The sequence below is a fragment of the Cyphellophora attinorum genome (genome assembly GCF_001299255.1).
Source record: "Cyphellophora attinorum strain CBS 131958 chromosome Unknown Contig36, whole genome shotgun sequence".
In the NCBI taxonomy this organism is placed as follows: Eukaryota; Fungi; Ascomycota; class Eurotiomycetes; order Chaetothyriales; family Cyphellophoraceae; genus Cyphellophora; species Cyphellophora attinorum.
In genome coordinates, this window is record NW_017253264.1 from 10,891 (window position 1) to 30,575 (window position 19,685).

The 19,685-nt window shown below is 54.2% G+C and overlaps 4 protein-coding genes across 4 annotated transcripts; 1 reads left to right on the forward strand and 3 right to left on the reverse strand.

Moving 5' to 3' along the window:
• Positions 1-11: 11 nt before the first annotated feature.
• Positions 12-4,237, reverse strand: AB675_11080 (uncharacterized protein; the record flags this gene model as incomplete). The annotated part of the gene is made up of 2 exons (XM_018139896.1): positions 12-3,908; positions 4,004-4,237. The coding sequence occupies 2 exons, from the start codon at positions 4,235-4,237 to the stop codon at positions 12-14; spliced, it is 4,131 nt and encodes a 1,376-aa protein (XP_017995788.1).
• A 947-nt stretch (positions 4,238-5,184) lies between these two features.
• Positions 5,185-12,287, forward strand: AB675_11081 (uncharacterized protein; the record flags this gene model as incomplete). Its single annotated transcript, XM_018139897.1, has 5 exons — positions 5,185-6,274; positions 6,349-8,391; positions 8,458-9,698; positions 9,758-11,726; positions 11,800-12,287. 5 exons carry the CDS (start codon positions 5,185-5,187, stop codon positions 12,285-12,287), a joined length of 6,831 nt encoding a protein of 2,276 aa, XP_017995774.1.
• An 849-nt stretch (positions 12,288-13,136) lies between these two features.
• On the reverse strand, positions 13,137-16,470 carry AB675_11082 (uncharacterized protein; the record flags this gene model as incomplete). The annotated part of the gene is made up of 3 exons (XM_018139898.1): positions 13,137-13,921; positions 14,004-16,176; positions 16,225-16,470. The coding sequence occupies 3 exons, from the start codon at positions 16,468-16,470 to the stop codon at positions 13,137-13,139; spliced, it is 3,204 nt and encodes a 1,067-aa protein (XP_017995759.1).
• Positions 16,471-17,254: 784 nt separating this feature from the next.
• Positions 17,255-19,252, reverse strand: AB675_11083 (Peroxidase 2; the record flags this gene model as incomplete). Its single annotated transcript, XM_018139899.1, has 5 exons — positions 17,255-17,619; positions 17,710-18,042; positions 18,107-18,438; positions 18,494-18,828; positions 18,890-19,252. The coding sequence occupies 5 exons, from the start codon at positions 19,250-19,252 to the stop codon at positions 17,255-17,257; spliced, it is 1,728 nt and encodes a 575-aa protein (XP_017995750.1).
• Between the last annotated feature and the right edge of the window lie 433 nt (positions 19,253-19,685).

Sequence of the window (19,685 nt, forward strand, 5' to 3'; positions counted from 1 at the left end):
ATGGAATGCACTCAGGCGGCCGTTGTCGGCTTCGTGACTGGCGAACTCAATTGTAAATATCCTTCTACCGCCGTGTATGGTCCTTTGTCATACCGCGGCATAGCATCCGTCTTCCCCAACTTCAAGCCCATGAATCTTGTCTCTACCGTCACCGCTCCAGGAATCGGAGTGTTACTCGACCCCGGCGCCAGTCTCCCGCCACCACTGGTCGAAGCTGCAACACCGTAGGGCTGCAGCCACGTCCAGTCAGCCTGGGCCAATGATGGCAACCCAATCGTGGCGTCGGGAAAGACTGGCTCGGTGCTCGCTCCGTCAACGGATTTGCTGCTCAGGTCGTAGTGGCTATCGTAGACAGGGACGTCTGCCGTGACAACGAGAGGTCCCATGTGGAAAAAAGCCGTCATGGCGGACAGAGCACTTTGGACCGCCCAGGCTGGAAGCTTGAGTTCGCCGATGGGTAGGATGTCGGAGTACAAGTGCAGTGCGGCGAAAGGGTCCAATATGCACCCTAGAATGGTGAGCTTCGCATTCCGTGCCAGGCTGTAATCAAGCCCGGTCGTGTAGCTGTCTGGACGGAGATAGTATGGGTCCAGCTCTGGAAAGTTGTCGGTTGTGATAGCTTGAGTTGGGTTTGCAATCGACGGATTTTTCGAGCGGTAATAGGTGAATATCTTCGTCAGATCATAATCGCACTGGGGACTGTCACCCTCTCTCAAATTCTTCGCAGCCGGAGCGAGATTGAAATACCCAAGCAAGCCGTCATAGACGCGGTCTTTGTCACCTACGTGCACTTTGAAACGATAGTTGGGCGGTGCCGTAGATGGAGGGACGCTTCCTGTCTCATGACCAGGTCGGGCTGAAGTCGGGACAGGAGTTGGAGGGAGTGGTTCACAATCAGGACAATCCGGTGGTAGCGAGCCTGGGGGAAGTATCGGCAGCTCAGGTGCAACATTGTTTCTGGTCGACTGGTTCGTGAGGGGGTCCGTGGCCAATTCCAGGCTGAAGCCGATATTCGTCAGCGCCAGTGGCTTCCCGACCAACGACGAGAGATATTCAGCGTATGAATCCGGAGCCGGAGCTAGCTGCTCAGATGCGGCGTTGATCATGTCAATGAAAGACTGCAGGTAGTCTGGATCAGCGAAGTGTGCAATGAGGAAGTCCAGCTGAGTCTTGGTCTCCGTAGCTGGCCCAAAGGGCAGGAACGGCTGCTTGGGGACCGTGCTTCCTTTTGGACCTCCCAAGCGAACTTCGCGGTAGAATTTACCTTCAGCTGTGAAGAATTGGAGTCCATAGTCGGCATAGTTGACAACCATCCACCCCCAGATAGGGTTCTCCCACTCCATTACTGGCCGCCAGGGTTGGCCAGTGGCAAGGGAGTTTCGAACCACGAAATTGGCGTTCAGACGACTCATCTGATTTATCTGCGGGGACACTTGGACATATTCGCACCAGCCCTCCTTGTCACGAATGACAGTGTTGGCATAGTCTTCCATCGGCGCAGGCAACCACTGACAACTATAGAAGTCGCTGATACATGGCCATACGGGAGGAGTATCTGTGTCCGATGGGGTAGGATCAATGGCGTGAATTGCTTGGCCGAATTTGTCGATGATATTCATCTTCGTAAACCGGAACTGACCATGTGTGACTGGCTTGAACGCACTGTAATCAGGTGGCAAATACTCTACCAGGCTACCATATGGTGTTAGATCTGTTTGGATGCCCATGAGTCCAATCTCGTCTAGGCCGATGGACACCTCGCTCTTGACAGCCGCTTGCATAGGAACAGCCTTTTCGCCCAGTAGCCGCTTACTAGGTTTGATGTGTCCGCCTTGGACTTGAGTAACAAGATGATCAGAGAATCCTGCGAGCGGCGCAGAGATGGATGCTAGGTTGCCGAGTCCGGTCAGAAGCTCATCACGTTTATCCTTACTCAAATATTTGTCTAACACTTCCGGAACAGTATTGCTAAAGAGCTGCTTCACTTTGGTGGCTAGGGAGAACCCTGGCTGAGGCAACATGATGATCCTCCCAGAGATAGTCCTTTTGTCGACAGCAGACTCCTTGGCTATTTCGTCGGCTAAGTTGATCCCTTTCTTTATGTTGTAGCGTACCTGGGTGAGATAGGCACTCGAGCCAGGCACCGGGCGATCAGACAGCTCCCAATCACTGTAAGGTAAGTGAGTGTACTCAGCTTCCCACTCCAGGAACAACGGGAACCAAGGTTGCGTGGATTCCCACCGGTCTCGCCAGCCCAGCCCTTGGACCGTCAAGCCGGTGGCTGCTCCAACTTGATCATGATACAGCGGAAGAAATTGGCCGGCACCTGGCTTCTGTGTGCTACCACTCGTAGGATTCAGAAGTATAAACTCGTTCAGTAGACCCTGTACAGTATTGCTCATTGCTTCCGGCAAGGATAGTCGTGGCACCACAGTGGTCACAAAGGCTTGGAAATCGCTGTCCGGGGCACCAGATCCGGTGACTATTTGTGAAGCTAGCCTTGTTGTCAGACTGTCAAGGAAGTCTGTCGGCCATCCAGGCTGTACACCTGCTACGAACAAAGTAGGATCCTTCTGTTGGAAAAATCGTGGCTGCGTCCCTTTTACAAGCTTTGGGAACGAGTCTTGAATGGTTTTTATGCTGGATTTCAGGCCAGTGACTTGATTCCCGAGAGCATTAATTTTGTCTTTTATGCAAGTGACACATTTCTGCACGCTAGGGGCGTCCTTCTTCTGGCTTGCGTCGCTGACATATTTCCACCATTCCGCAAATAGGGACCACTGAAGCGCTCTGACGCGTCGATTCGCAGAGTCCAAGAGCAATTGAGTCGCGTTGAGCTGCTCCAATGCTTGGAGAGTATGATTGTCCGGATTGACAGGTGTACTACTTCCATCGTCTCCAGAAATGTGCCAATGGACACCGCCTTCATCTCGAGCATAGTTGTAGTTGTATACCAAGTCCTGTGCTTCTAGTTGAGCTTCGACTCCGTCGTCTTGTGCAATGAGCAGAGCCTGAATGGCGACGATGTCTTGTTCAATAGAATACAGTGGATCCTTTGTGTCGCACACATGTGCCGCCACGTATGCCAGCATCGCATCTAATGGAGTGGTACCGACTGCCATGGACATGGTTTTGTTGACGGCTGCAAAGGCGTCGTCGGCTGGTATCCTCTTCGGTCCAACATACGCGTTGGTACTTGGGTCGGTCCATCTAGCCTTCCAGTCCACAGAATACATGGCGCCGTGGCAGAAAAGCCTGGTTCCTGAGGTCTTGCCACTCCAATTGTCAGAGCTAGGGTCACGACCAAGGGCCATGTTGCAAGCCTTCAATCGAGCACCTAGGGTTGTCGCCACGTTTTGTGGAATATAAAACACGTCCTCCGCGGGATTGTAGTGCCAGCCGATCACGTAGTAGTCAGCCGTAGCGGCTTGTAGGTACAAGGGCGCCTCGATCGGGCCGTACTGGAAATTATCTAGCATGCTGAAGACATTACTGTTGTGTGGCTGGAAGTCTGCGAACACAGGATTCGCTGAGGTCAATAGCGAGAGCGCTATGCGACTGTCATTGGTGCCAGTCTCTGTCCATATGGTAGCGTCTGTCTTGTTTCCTACAAAGACTTCGGCTTGCTGCTCGATATTGTCGTTGTTGTCGGCTGCTGAAACGACGAAGGGGGTGAAGTCCGTTTCTAAATCGTACCCAGCTGGAATGGATTGGAGATCCCAACGACGGTCCCCCTCGATCACCCAGCCTTGTACGGCGGGAATGGCGCCTGCGGGGATCATTGAATCTGGTTGTATCGTCCGCACGACCAACCAACGTGTCGGAGCCGCTCTGAAATTTGGTGCAGAGACGTCAGATAAGCTGGGATCTGTTGGATTTGAGAAGCCCTGATCTGCTGATCTGGCAGCCTGTGATCCGCTAGCCTCAGGCGTTGCTGCTGTTCCGCTACGATAAACACGAGGTACTGTCCAGCTCAAGTAGACACCAAGCGATGGGATCTGACCGAGTTCGTGCCCAGATCCATGACTCGCCGGTTCACGTGACATGGAGTTGTAGCGTGTAGGTCGACATGTCCAAGTACATCGCTCTGCACTTCGTTCGCATCAAGGCGTAGGAAGGTATAGTTCGGTTGGCTGAGTGGTGGAATCTTGGTTTTTGAATTGTTACAAACATCTGGGTTCAGAACGAAGGCATCAACCTTCATGGGCAGGCAAATAACATCTGGTTGGTCGTCCATGGTTCCAACCCAGACAGGCAAGCCTTGCTGCGCTCACACACAACTGTCGTACTGTGTGAGTGTGAGTGGTAGTAGGTGTTCACAGACCCGAAGCAGGATCATCACACAGTCTGTACGGCTGTTGTCGTTTTGACGCGTCCGAACATCAGGAGCAAGATCGTTCGACGAGGTGATGGCATACCATTCCTCGTCCGTTCTAAAGACGTGCCTGATGTTGCCAACGCTTGCTGTTCACGATACGGAATGATCCGCTCCACGCGCCTCCTTTGGCCAAGCTCCAACAGACAAGGCTTTCGCCCAGTCGACGAAATCGCCATGATCAAGGATTGTTGGACTGCTTGTCCAGCGTAAAGTATGGTGGCTTCGCATGAGCCGAGCTGAAGATTCTAGCTTGGTTCAGCTCAGCTTTCGTTCATACCTGCAGTAGGTCGGTAGTTAGCTTCCCATGCACGACGGGAATTGGTGGCGCCGAGTTACGCGTTCTTGCCAAGCAAATGGCAAGATTAGCCGGTCCAGCTCACAGAGCCGTGCAGTACTGGCAAACCACCACACCTGGCTGCATGAGCGCGTCCAGCCACTGTCATTTTTGAGCGCTTTGCCAGACAGCCATGTTTATTGCCACTTCACGGGTCGACGTTGTTGTTGCCATGACCCAAGTATGGTTGCCCTACTTCGTATCTTTCGGACTGAAATGGAGCCAATGTTACATGATTAGGTATCTACCTGTTTATCGAATTCTGAGAGACGCCCCCGTCAAGCCAGGCACACAGCGATATAGACACGGCGATGTCTATCGAGTCATCTATGATGAACGGCTGATGTTCGTTGGCGATAGTTGCTTTTCCGCAGCTTTTCAGCGCATGCTCACCCGTCGGTGACGGTCTGCTCTCGCAGCCCCTCTAAGCGCTCGTTGACTGGGCCCAGCAGCTGGCGCACCCGAGGCGACAATGACATCCCAGGCTGTCTACAATGTCGACAGCTATCACATCAACGTTGAGATGGGTGATGGCGCCATCCATCTGCTGGTACAACGCGCAGCCGCCAGTGGCGCCCTGCTGGCCCTACCTCGGATCCTTGGAGCTGTTCTCATCGATGGTGGTCACAATCGACATCAAGGCTTCTTGAATGTTGATGCCACACTGGCTCATATTCAGGCTGCAGGCTATGCCGACAGCCAAGGCGTTGCGATAACAAATACTTCAGCGAATTTTCAATTTGATTCGATCGTCGTCACCCACTGGGATCAAGACCATTGGAACGGTATCGTCAGGTTGTTCAACGTCAATATGGCAGCCCAAATTAATGCTGGAACAGTGACGGTTGACGATGTCCAGTGCTCTTATCTCAAATATAACTCACGCACCGGAGCCCCTGAAACAACTTTATATGCGCCGTACTGGTATGGGAAGTCTGGAACCAGAATGACAGAGCAGAAAGGTTTCGCGAAGGCCTTCGTGCAGCTCGACACTACCGGACCGAGCTTGACCTGTAGCTTTCGCGTTGTCGACATGGCTGCCGGCGTGATTCTAGGTATCAGGGAGAACTTCATACAAGTTTCCACACAGCGCAATGCCAGCTTTCTAGGAGCCAACTTCTTCAGTGGAGACCGTTTGCCAACCACTACTAGTCCTACGACTATCACCTCGGTCGAGAAATTGCTCTCGCAGGACGTCCATAAGAAACGGATCAACAAGGAAATGCGTCCGGGTATGTATTGCGTGGCTGCAGATCGTAACACTATCGGTCCTCTCAGGCTGGGCGTGGTCAACGCGCTGCCAACGCTGACCAATCAACACTCGATTGCCTGCATGATCATATGGCCCGACGGAAGGCTCTCGCACTATTTTGCTGGCGACTTAAGCTACGACATTGAGCAGGCTATTGTCAAATGGAGCCGGGTTCTGAACCCATCGCGGAACCTGATGTCCATGAAGTCTTCACACCATGGCGCAGCTACTTCTACGCCAGTAGAAATTCTAGAAAATTGGGATCCACAAACGATCATCATTTCGGCGGGCAACGACTATGGTCATCCACGTAAGTAAGTCCGATAAAGCTGGCACCGAACGCATGCGGAAGTCCAACAATCAGATGCTGATAGTCGCTCACAGGTTGGGAACTAATGTTCTACATCGAAGCTCAATGGCTGAAAGTACCTAGACGCAGGCCAGTGCGCCGCGTTTGGCCCTGTCGTTATCCATACTACCTCTATGTCGCAATGCCGGTCACTATTCCGCCAACATGGCTGGCCAGCAACCCGAGGAAAATCTCCCCAGGCGCATTCTTTAACGATGGAATCGGTCAAGCAAAGTATCGGAATGACCTCACCAATCTGTACAACTCTATCACCCCTGCTACCGGTGTTGCCAGCCCTCTCGTGGAGTTCAACGACCCTGTTACTGGCGCCAGCGGCTTGAACCGGACTGCGCAGCTGGCGTGGCTCAATCAAGCTGTGGCCGATCGGTGGGACAATCTGTCATTGATAAGGGTCGGGGCGGCGGGTGCGGCGGGTGCGGCCCCCGGCGCCGCTGCCGTTGGCGCCGCGAACAGTGTTGCAAGCGATCAGAGCACCATCGAGTTTCTGCTGCTTCAATGTCGCTCAACAGACCTTACTGATGGCCAAGTCTCGTTCAAGACAGTCAATGATCCCGTATTTGCGGGCCATCTTCATACCTTCGGCTCGGTGGCACCCAAGGCACAAATGACTACAAGACGGACCATGGCGTTGCGACAGACGCTCACTGGACCTCGCACAACCATGCGGCTTGCGCAACCGAGTGCCAAGCAGAACTTGGGCACGGTCAGAATCATGCCAGAGCTTTATTCGGCGGGTGAAGATGTAGACCCCGATGAAGGATCGGATACTGATGACGATGCCGAAGATACAGTTATAGGCAGGAAGGTCAATTCAAGACCGCATACAACAGCGTCTAAAGCTACGAGCATAGGGATTGAGACTGGTTTAGGTGGTCTTCCCACGACAGGGTACACATTCTTCTGTTCGGCACTGCAGGAACAAACTTCGTCAACGACCTTCTCGTTGGGTCAAGGAGATCTGAACGACTTCATCACAGCTCTGCATTGGGGTATGCTGACACTATCGTCGACCCCACCCTCAGAAACGAAAGCCACCACCGTACAGATCCTTGCTCAAGATGAATGGAGCGCTTGGTTCACTGAGGCCCTTCCTGCTACCAACTTTTCCGTGAGTACCACAACGACCAGCGTAGCCAGCTTCCAGGTAACAATCTCGATTCCTTCGGTCAAAACGGGCGTACCATCGCTTGATTTCGACACAGCGGCAGTGAATAATGCATTTGATCTGAGCACTGCCCAAGCTCTCCAGCCGAACGGGCTGCTATCCGGTTATGACACGCTCATATTTGGTCTCAGCCCAGAAGCGAAAGACGTCGATTTCACATTGAACGACCTTTTCCATTTCGCTGGTCAGCCGCTTCCCGGAGCCGACCTTGTTGGCGCACTTAGCGACGTCACATTGACATTGAGACCAGGTAAGGACCGTGGCGACAGAAACGCCATCTGGTTCGTCCCTAGCTACTACTACCGTACTGTGGTCCGATTAGAGCCACACTTAGACACCGCGGCCCTGACGACTTTCAACAGGTTTCTCGAGGCTCACCTCTCGGGACTACAGGTCCTGTGCGCAACAGTTGTTGCGAAGAAGACCATGAATTATGTCGCTCATGTTAGTGGCGCGGAGGTGGAAACGCAGCCGCAGATCTTCGTCTCTGCCGATGCCCAATTGTCGATTAACAAGTCGACCCTCTTGTTTACCATGACGATGACATTCTCTCCACAAACGTTGGATTTCACGCTGGAATTCAAGTCAGGAGGTGTTCTGCAAGATTGTGTCGATTGGCTGGTACAGCTGCTCGGTGTCGATCTTCCATGTATGCAGTGGATTGATAAGGCCGCTGCGTTTCTTGACAAGAACCTCCAGCTGCGACGTGTGTATGTGCAAATCGCCGTGACCAACAAAGGGCCCAAGGTCGTAACCTGCAAATTTGATGCTCAAGTCACGCTGTCCATTGGTGGGGAGAAGACCGATACGGACCAAACCAAAGTAGCAATCAGGTTGACATATTGCTACCCGAGCGGCAAAGTTGGGAAGCTGACAGGATGTATATGGCCTGGTGAGTTCCTCCAGCCCTCGAAGCATCCCATTAGAGAGTCTGCTGGAACAGGCTGACAGTTTGAAGCACCATTACCTCCCGCGCTGCCGCCTCGACTCGATCCGCTTTTCGAACCGTTCGATCAGTTCGATCCCCTGCCTGATCAAGAAGGTGCTTACACATTCGCCAGGACCTTCAACCTCGAGAATCTGTATCCAAATGGCGATAAGCTGCTTTCCATACCCGATCAGATCCCCCACAATGTCTGCCAGGCCCTCCTACAGATCGACTCTGACGGTATCTACTTCAGTGGCTTGATCACTACTCCTCCGCAAACGCCTGTGGACGTTCCAACTATTTCGCTCAATCAGTTGGGACTAATAGCCAGCTACAAATTTGGCTCAACAGCCGAGCCTACGGTACAGCTCACGTTCACAGTCCAGCTTACGCCCCCAGCGAAGACCTACTGGCCCGTTGCACTCCTAGACGGGCGGGTCATGTACTCCAAAACCGCTGCAGGTGCGAACTGGACACTGGCTGCCGATCTCCAAGACCTGAATGTCGCAGCTCTATATTCTTTCTTTGACAGCGATACGCAGGACACAGCCATGCAGATGATGGCAAAGATTTTCATAAGCCGGCTGGACCTCGAGTACCAATACTCCTCTGGCAAGCCCAGCTCCTTTCTCTTCACGGGCATTCTCTTGTTCGGGGATTTGGAGCTCGACTTGACGTATACATACAATCCTCCGGAAAAGAGATTCTCGGCCGTCCTAGGAGCCGACTCCAAACAAGCTAGTACCGCGACACTGGGGTCAGTCATCGCCAGCATCTCAGACGACGTCACGGGCCTGCCCAGCTTCGTTGCCGACATAGCCATCCCGTCAGCTGCCGGCAAAGGCGGGCTTGTCTCGATAGACTACTTCAAGTCAAGTACAGCGCCACTCGGAGACTATGTTATTTTCATAGCCAACATCGATCTGGACGTGCTGAGCTTCACTTACGTGCAGTTCTTCCATGCTAGCTGGCCTAAGGGGACCAGTCCAAAACGTCTTCTGCGCGTTGCGGTTCAAGCTCTCGGTCATGATATATCGATGCCGATCCTCGGTACTCTTCCGCAGCCTTTTGACGAGATGGACTTCATCTGGGTCCAGGACAGCAGTGGTCAAGCAGCACCTGGCGTCTTCCCTGGTTTCACCGTCCAGGAAATCGGCGCGATCAATGATGAGCTAGGAACACTTCACATATCCGATACCTTCCGTTACAAGAACATCAACTCGCAGCCTAAACCCACCGACGTCGTCTTGAAGGAGGGCAAGCACTTCATCGTAGTCATGCAGGAGAACAATCAGCCACTGTCGTGCTCGACTATGTCCTGGGCGAAAAGGAGGATCCGGCTCCATCCAAGCACGCCTTGGTCCTGCGAGGTCGCGAGACGACGATCAGGTCCCGATCGATGGACATTGTGGTCCGGGAGGATCCTCCAGCGGATGTCCCCTCTGCTCCGCCAGCCATGGCTGCAGCAACACGCTCGTTCGGCCCTCTCACCATGTCCAACATTGGCTTGCAGTACAAAGACTCGGCATTGTTCGTCATCATGGACGCAAAAATGGTCCTTGGTCCCATCGAGTTCGAACTCCTAGGCTTCGGGCTCGGCATCGATCTGAGCAACGGAATGTCCCTGACCAAGTTTCCCAAGCCGGAAGCGACAATCAGCGGCCTCGCTATTGGTTTCAACGCGCCGCCAGTCCTCATCTCTGGCCTTTTCAGCCACATCAGCAAGCCAGGAGAAGACATGTACGTTGGCGGTGTAGCCGTAGACTTTGACCCTTACACCTTCCTCGCGGCAGGCGGATATGGCACAATCACCCCAGCATCGGGTACATCCTATCACACGGTGTTTCTGTTTGCTGATTTGCAGGGACCACTTATCGACCTCGAATTCATCGAGCTTTCTGACGTCTGTGGTGGTTTCGGGTACAATTCTGCGGTCACTCTTCCTACGGCGTCACAGGTGTTCCAATTCCCATTCATTGGCGACAATATGACATCGAAAGTCGGTGGCGATCCACTGGCTACAATAACGAACCTCACGGACGGTGTGTGGATCACGCCACGGCCCTCAAGCCTATGGCTAGCCTTCGGTGCAAAAGTCGAGGCCTTCTCCGTGCTATCAATCGACGCCGTTGTCGTTGTCGAGTTCAACCCATACGTGACACTCGGGATCTTCGCTGACGCGATCGCGACCGTGCCTCCGTCGGAAACGGATGGGGCTTCTTCTCAGGGGAAACTGGCGTACGTAGAGCTTGGCATCACCGGTGTCGTGGACTTCCAGGCCGGTTCATTGATAGTGACCGCACAGCTGGCGCCGTCATCCTTCATCCTGGATCCAGATTGCCACCTGACGGGAGGCTTCGCGCTCGCGACGTGGTTCGGATCCGAGCACTCAGGAGACTGGGTCTTCTCTCTAGGTGGGTATCACGCAGCATACCAGAAGCCTGCGCACTACCCCGATGTGCCGCGCTTAGCGATCAACTGGTCTCTCGACGACTGCTTGTCGATCACGGGAAATGCCTACTTCGCAATCACACCCAAGGTGTGCATGGCGGGCGGTCTTTTGCAAGCGCAACTGTCCTGTGGTCCCCTCGGAGCGCACTACGATTGCTGGGCGGACTTTCTGATCAATTACAAGCCGTTCAATTTTGTCGGCGATGTTGGCGTCTCGGTTGGTGTTTCGTTCTCACTCGACCTGCTCTTTGTGACGATATATATTGACGTTGAGATTGGGGCGAGTGTGCATCTTACTGGGTTGCCCATCCAGGGCTATGTCCATGTCGACTTCTGGGTATTTGGGTTTGACATTCACTTCGGCCCTGACCCGGGACCTACCCTTGCTTGCACGCTGCCTGCGTTCTGGGACCTTCTTCTGCAGCAAAGCAAGACTCAACAGCAGGTCATGCTACCCGGAGATAGCCAGCAAGAGCAGGTTAAGCCAACGAAACTGCTCATAACCCCAGCAGTCGATCCTGGACACAAGCTGACTGTCGACTCCGGTATGGCCACTGGAAATGGCTCGCAGACTTCAACCGACGCCGACACATGGAATGTTCGTGCTGGTACATTCGCTTTCCGTGTCGTATCAATATTCGCACTACAAACCCTCCAAGTCAATGCTCAACCCGTCGTCGGCTCGACCGACACTAAGCTGCAATCGCGACCCATGCACATCACTAAAGACCAGACCATGACCTCGACCATGACTATCCAGATCGCCTCGGAGCAGGCCGGTGAACAAGTCAAAATCTGGGGTCTTGAGCGTGTAGACAAATCCTGCCCTGTTGCGCTCTGGGGTGCTTGTAAGTACCTTCTTTTCCCCATCGAGTCGGATTGTCACATGTCACCGAGAGCAAAATACTAACACCCCTCCAGACGACCCCAACCAAGACCCCCTGTCCCCCAACACCAACACCAGCGACCTCCTCAACGGCAGCACTCAACCCTCCATCCCCCTCCTCATGGGCACAACCTGCATCGCGCCCCCACCTACGCTCTCATCAGACATAATCCCCGCCTTCAGCGCCATCGACCTCATGTCCAAGATCGTGTCCGACGTCGAGTTCCCCAACACCACAGACACAGCCTCCTCAAGCTGGAATGCCGCACCTCGTAAGGCAGGCGCACAGCAGTGGACCGCCGTTGAGCAAGCTTGGAACGTAGGTAACGGACCACCAGCGAGGCAGGAAGCGGCGGATTTTGTGAATGCGTGGATCGATTTGTTCGGATGGGACGATGTGCGGACTTCCGAACAGGGCAAGTCAGGGACGTGGAGGTGGCAGGATCTGGATCCTGCGCCGCCAGGGATAACGCTGCGCAATTTGTCAGAGGTCTATATGGCAGCGCCGTGTATTTCAGTGTGAGGCTAGGTTAAGAGCGTCTCTGATCATTAGGCGACCTTGAGTGTGTAAGAGAATCCACACGAGATCCAAAGCACTGTGCTGTTCTGCAGACTCTCAAGTGCAGATGAAGGCGGTCTCTTGCCGCGAGGGAGGGTGTCAGCCGGTCTCACGTAGGTTCCTGCTCGAGCCGGTTGACAAGGTAAGCAATCGCGGAAGGTGCTGTCTCGTGAGAGGCACCTGCCGCTCGTTGGCGTCTGTCAAGCAATGTTGAGAAGCAGCGATCGGCTGTGTGCTGCTCCTGCTGTCGTTGCGTACCAGAGACTCGGGCAGGAAGGTGTGAGAGGGGAAGGCGCGGGGTCTTTCATCCGGCCTTGTGCGTCTGTCAACCGGTTTAATGCTGGTGTTTGGCCAAACCGGATGACAGGTCAGCAAAGAGAAGAAGTACTAGCGCGATGCCGGTGGCCTGAGACCACGGCTATCGACAGACGGATCAGTTGAGTTTAACGTGCGCAGGTCAAGTGCATGACCCTAGAAGCCGGACACAAGCTGTTCCGCGATGGAAGGGAGATAAAGGCGCAAACACACGAGCTCATAGGAGAGCAATGCTTGGTAGGTTCGACTCTTTACATTCGATGCTCAACTCTGAGCGTCCTCTAGTGCACATATCTTTGCACGAGTCCCAGGTTCTGATGCTAAAATGATACAATGCCAACCAACTCTGGCCGCAGGATGTCTTCCGCCCGATTGACTGCCCATGTCTCATGTCCTGTCAGGCCTGAATCGCCAGGTAAGCGGCCAGCGTCAACTCCATCATCAAATCCTGTGCCTTTCTCTACGTGACCCATCTGGTTGCCGTTGGGGACCCAATCTTCAGCCCCCGTTGCCATATCTCCAACCACCGTTCTGCCGCATTATCTCCCTCTGCTCCCGATCATGTCTCACCTCCTCTAGCGTCAACCCATCGCCACTCATAGCCCAGTTCGCACTACTTGTCCGATCCCTCAACCTCTTCAGTCTCTCCTTGTTCCCCTTGTCGAACACTTCCTCCATCTTCAGCGGCGCAATCGGCCCGAACACTGCGTCCCCATCCATGCCCTCCTGCCGGATCAATTGGTCCGTGAGGTGACCGGGTGTCGCCCAGTCAGGGATCGGGAAGGCGTTTTTGTTGTTGTCGTCATCGTCGGAGTCTTCGTCCTCGGAGTCCGTGGGAATCTCGGGCAGGTGGATCTGCTCACCGGGTGTGTATTGTGGGGAGGACTTGACCACTCCGATTGTCTGCTTGAAGGCCGAAGCTGGGGTCTTGTGGTGTGCTGATGCTGGTGTTTTGTTGTGTTGGGCAGGCGGGTTGTTGGGTACGTTGGTGACTGCGTTGTTAAAGGGGATCTTCTGGTGGGAATACGCGCCCATCTGAGGAGGCTGCATTCGAGATGGTGGCTGAGGGAACTGACTGGGTTGTGGAGCAGGCGCGTAATGAGAGGAACTGAAGATGGATGTCTTCTTGCCAAGATTCGATTGTCGGATAGGGGCTCCTGCGAGGGTTGGTCTGGGTGCTGGATCGTGTTCGTCTTCGGTTCGTCGGCGCTTAGCATCCTGCTGCTGAGAAGCCTGGCCGAATTTCGGAGCTTGCGTTCTGCTTGCATCATCGTCACAGGTCGCTTGGCAGGTTTCGCGGGGTTTGTTGGAATGGGGTGGTTGACCAGGGATCTGCCATTTGAGATGTGCCGAGCTGAGACACACCAGCTCGAGACGGCGGGCGAGAAGCATCCTGTCTCTCCTGTCGCTGTTGTTCAGCCTTTCGAGCTGCCTCTTGTCGCTTTCGCTCAATTGCTTGCTGCTTAGCTTGCTGCTCTGCCTGTCGCTTGGCTTGTTCCGCTGCGACACGTTCTCTTTCCTTTCGCTCTGCCTCTGCTCGTAGCTTAGCCTCCTGCTGACGAGCTTCTTCTCTCTTTCGTTCAAGCTCACGTTTCGCTTCGGCTTTTCGCTTCGCTTCACGCTCATCCGCTTCGCGTTTGCGTTCTGCGGCAAGCAGTGCTTTGGGTTTAGCTGGCTGCGAGGTCGTTGTAGAGGTCTTGAAGTGAGAGACAGAGTTCATAGATGATGTGCTGGCTTTCTTGCTTAGGCCGGGACGTTTCGGCTCGGCTGGCAGCACATCTTGAGAACTGGATGCGATGGAGGAGGCCATTGGCACACGTTGTGACAGCGTTCCCACCTTGATCGCGACCGGCGCAGGCTTTGCCTTTTGCGTCGGCTCTCGAATAGGCTTGGTCGGTCTCTGTAACTTCGAAGGGGCATGCACTTCTTCGGTCTTTTGCTCTGTGGCTTGCTTGTGACTCGCAGCCTTCTGCGCTTCCTTCTCGCGAACCTGTTGCAGCTGCTCATTCATGCGCTCCATGGCCTTCGCGTCGTCCTCTCTGCGCTTCTCTACCTTCTCGCGTTCTGTTGAGCTCCTGGTGCGCCTGACTGGTTTGGCGGGGCTTCTTGGGAGAGGCTTGTCTTCCAAGACACTGCCACCTCGTGGGAACATACCCGGCATCGCGTTCGGTGCCGGTCTTGCCGAAGGTGACTGTATTTCCAGCTTCGCCGCCGCTGAGACGCTCGCACTGCTAGTAAAGAGACCCTTGGCTGACTTCATGATGGACTGCAGGCGGGACTTGGAAGCGCTAAGATTCAGCAGTCTACGAGGTGATCCCTCGGGGGTAGTTGTGGGTTGCTGAGCAGGGTTTGAGACAGAGATAGACTTTGCTGGACTGTGAGGCTGGCCCATGGCGATTTTGGCGGGAGACGCGAGTGTGGCTGTGGATGCAGATTTGGCATGGCCGAACCCTGGGCGCTGTCTCGGAGGTGATGGCGAGAAAGCAGCCATTCTTTCTTCGTGTGCGATGAGTTCTGGAGCGCGGACATCGAATTCGTCACCAGGCTCTGATTCATAGCCACCATGGCGGGAAGAAGCAGCAGCTGACTTAGCAGGCGAGGTCAGTGGCTTGATCCAGTCATCATCATCGTCGGCAGTTTGCTGTTTTTGCTGCTCCTGAGCCGGTGGCGCGCCAGACGGCCGAGCTTGCAATGCAGAAGGAATCGATTTAGACGCCCTTGCTGGTGGTGCTTGGCCTAGCTTCTCAATCTTCTCTTGTAGTCTTTGAGCAGCGCTTCTGTTGCCTGGCTTGAAGAGAGGAGCGTCCATGGCGGACTCATCATGACCCAAAATTTCGATGTGAGAATCACCCATAACGATATCATCTTCATCAAACTCATCCTCGTCTTTCTCTGGAGACACGGGTGGTGCATGGTGGAGGGACTGGCTGTTCCTCGAAGGGCCGAAGGACTTCTTCTGGTGAGAAACGCGAGCACCAATGCTCGTCTTCATCGGTTCTCGAGCTGGTAGTGAGGCGAAGGTCAGGCTGCCCTTCCTGACAAGTGGTCGATCGGGCGTAGACTCGTCTGAGGGCGAGCCGATGTCGTCCATCTCGATATCATCGTTCGCTGGCTCTTCCTGTGGAATCTCTGGCTGCGGGACTGGTTGGGGCTCCTGGGGAGCTTGCTCTTGTGACTCGGCGGGCGCAGCGGCGTCCGCCGCTTTGGGTTGAGCTTCTCGCGTGATCTTGGTAGTCTGGTCCTCTTTCGCGGAATGGAAAGAGCCCTCAGTCGTTCGCCGTTCCGGACTTTGTTCTCGCACGGGGACTCGTTCTTCATTCTGTACTGGTTCGATTATGGGATACATGGACTCGTCGGGATCTGCTTGCGACTGCGTGGATGTATGGTATCCCGAGTCTGCTTGCGACGGAATGATGTTCTTCTGTGTCTGTGATGCGTCCGCGGGGATCTCGAATCGAGGAGGTGGCTTATTGAAATGTATCTTCGTGGGGCTCTGATGTTTCTGAGCTGGCTTCACTGAGAAGACGTCGCTCAGTGGCTACCACTATCAGCTTTTGCTTCGAACAGAACATGCCAAGGGACTTACCACACGCGCTTCAACATTGCGCTTCCTGTTCGTCTTTGGCGTCTTCCCATGCATCTTGCCCGGCGTCTTAAACACGTTGGTAATGTTTGCATGACTCGAGCTGAAGATGTCCTGCATATGCTCGTTCAGCCATTCGAGCTCATGCTGAGCTGGGAAGACAAGCTCTTCCTTCTCCGTCCGAAGGATGTCGAGCACATTCTCCTTCTCTGCAGAGATCCACGCCGCACTCCCCACCGTCTTCGCCATCGCGTCGACGTATTAGATACCGCTTGTTGTAAGTCCGACGCGCAATCGATGTTTTCAAGGTTCGAGCATCATGCTGTGATGTTGTGAAAGCAATGCTGAGGCGATGCAATGACGGGAAATGCAGTCGATGTATCTGATGAAGGCAGTTGCGCAGGGTTGGAGGTTCGGCAACGGCCATGGTCGGCTTTTGTTGATGCTGGCCCAAATCGGAATGGTCAAATCTCGCCGTATCACGTGACTCATTTCGAGGTCGTGATTCGGTCTACCAGCTTGAGCTCATCAATTGTTTCACAGTGAACTAGTGCTCAGAATATTCCAATGCGAGCGAGGACTGACGAGGTAGCTTTCGATGGCGCAGAGCAATGCAGCGTTGTTCTAGCCACTTCTCGTGTTAGTTCTACCTGCCGCTACGATGATCTCGCATGCCTACCGTACAGTACCTAACCTCGACGGTGGGTCATAGCACCTAGCGACATGGCCGAATTGTGAGGAAACACCATTCATCGTTGTCGCTGCCAGGTTCGTCAAAGGAAAGTGCGCTTCACTCAGAGCTACATAGCAGTACAGGATTCGAAAAGAATGAGCAGCACAGTACATTGTCTCAATGACACCAGCAATCACCGTGCTACTTCAATCGCTTCGCCCGCGAAGCAGAAGGGAAAACCCTCAGGAATGCAATCATTCTGTCAAGCTCGCATGACTTGATTGATACTTCCTCTATCCCTCTGAAACATCCTGCCGCGGATCCAGCCTGGCCGAGCCCAAACATAGCTCATGCCCTTCATCACAAAGCAATATACTGCAACAACGAGCTCAAGCTCGGCACGAAGAAGTACTCCCCGCCTCTACTTTCCACCCACTCGTGCTTGGCCTCTCCTTGCTCCTCACCCAGTTCATCCTTGTCTGTGCCGTCAGCATCTTTGGGCGCCCCTTTGTCGCCCAGCTTGAACCCGGCGACCCCAGTCGTCTCGTCTTTCTCGTTGGTGCCGTCCTTTGCGTTCGCGGAGAACAATCCCGTGGATTGACGCAGCTTGGCACCCTGCTTTGTGACATCGGTTTCCGTTGGGTCGGCATGTGACTGCCCTATGATAGGGTCCAGTCCCGGGTTGGGGTCTTTGCGGAAGATGAAGTCTGGATTATTTGCCCATGCTATGCATGAAATTTCATCATGTCAGTACACCTGTGGCTGCGCATGGGCCATGGCGACAGCGACAACGGCATGGAAGAGATTCGACTTACTCTTCTGCATTAGCTCAAACCCCCGACTCAAGTGACTCTGATAACTGACGAACAACAGTCCGCGATCGGCCTTGCTGACTTTGCTCTCTGACCCTTTTGGGTCGAGTCCGGGACCGTAAGGGATGCCCCGGCGGAGAACGCGCTCGAAGTCCATGAATTTGGGGTCCAGGTCTTTGCGCGGGCGCGTCTTGCGAATATGTGCAGCGAACGGGCACCGCGAATGTGGGTTGGAGGTGATGCTATCGTTGTCCTCGAATTGGAAGTTGTTGTTCTCATCTTTATTGGCGGCAAGAGAGCGGTCGTCTTGGAAGGGTGCAATGTCGAGTGGCGCGCCTGTTGGGATGTGTCAGCTGGTTCGTGCTTTGGCAGCTGATTTCTTGAAAAAGCGAGGCCATACCGCTCTTCCAGCGCCCGACCATCCTCGCGCCGAGGAGATCCTTGCTCACACGAGGATCTACGGAGGCGGCTCTGGCAAGGAAGTTGTCGAACTCTGGCACTTTCTGGCGCAGGTAGCGGAAGGCCATGAACGTGCCGTCCTTTTGCCAAGCGAAACGCTCCTGCTCGGGGAGGTCGGCGGCCGGACTGGGGCCCTGGCTCTCGATCTTGTCACCTTTACGGCCAAGGAGGATGACGCCAGGCTCGACCTCGCCCTGGCCCGGGAGAGATGGGCCGAGCAGATCTTCGGTGCCTAAGATGAAGGGCTGGGAGATGCCATCCATATAGCCGAAGCTAGGTGGTGTGAATTCTAGTGTGCTATATACACTGAACAAGGTGTTTGACTTACTGCTCATGTCCAGCCTCTGGGCCCTTCCTTACCGCACCATTGAGTACAAATGCTTGATTGATGGAATCGCCTAGGGTTGCTGCCACTTTCGCCCATTCGGACTCAACACGAGGGCCTTCTTCGCCGGCAATATTGAATACGCCATCGATTTGTCCGGCTCCATCTGGCGCCACATCAAAGCCCTGCTTCTTGTCCAGTGCTGGATCAAAGAGCTCCCAGTTCTTGGGATCCCAATTGTCAGGGTTATCTCTCAGGCTCTGTCTGGTTGCTCTCATGCCCTTCTCGAACAACTGCGGGTCCTTTGACGCACCACCTTGGAAGAGGTCCTTATCGATCTGAACAGTATGATCAGCTGTGGTCCAGCTTCACATATTGTGCCAGCCATGGGATACATACCTTCTGCAGGCCACGCCACGAGAAAGCGATGTTTACACCGCTCATATGCAAGCGGTCCTCCTTCCTGGGTCGTTTGCGGATGGCCTGGCGATTCTCATAGGTCTGCAGGCATGTCGTAATCAGTGGGATTACACTGACCAAGCGTTTACGAAAGGTGTCGACATCAGCGATGGTGAAGAAGAAGAACTTCTGCGCTTTCTTCGGGAGGCCGACGATCACGTCGCCTTGAATGTTCTTCAGATCTGCGACCGCGAGAGCTGGGTGAGGTGGTAGCAGTGGCTGATTGGCACTGCCACCAGCCAAGGGCTGTTGGCTGTCTGTGCTGGTGCTTAGGTTTGGTGTGGGTTGGGTTGACTCGGCCATGGCTGATCAGTTTTATTACGTTCAAGCTTCAAGTGATATGGGGACTGCAGGTATCTGTTCCTGAGGTCGATCCAGAGGGGAACTGATATACATGTGGCGGAATCGCCCTCGTTTGACTCTTCAGCCTGACAACATCGTGATGAGAAGTCGGAGCTGAGCAGCCTTCCTCATCGCGCAGGGATGAATCTCAGTCTCATCGGACCGGTGAGCTGTGACTTGTCTGCCTCGCCATGGCATCTGAGATAGTTTCCGGGGTATGTGCTGGAAAGGGTACCGAAAAGCAGTCTGTCTTGCAGTAGCCAAGTCAAGCTTACCGAATGAGACAAGGCCGTCGGCGGAAGCCTCTGCAGGGTGCTGCTTGCCAGCTGCACATGGATGGTAAGGCTGACAGCTCCTGGACGTCCTTGCTAATCAGTCTTGCGTCGTTGGTTAG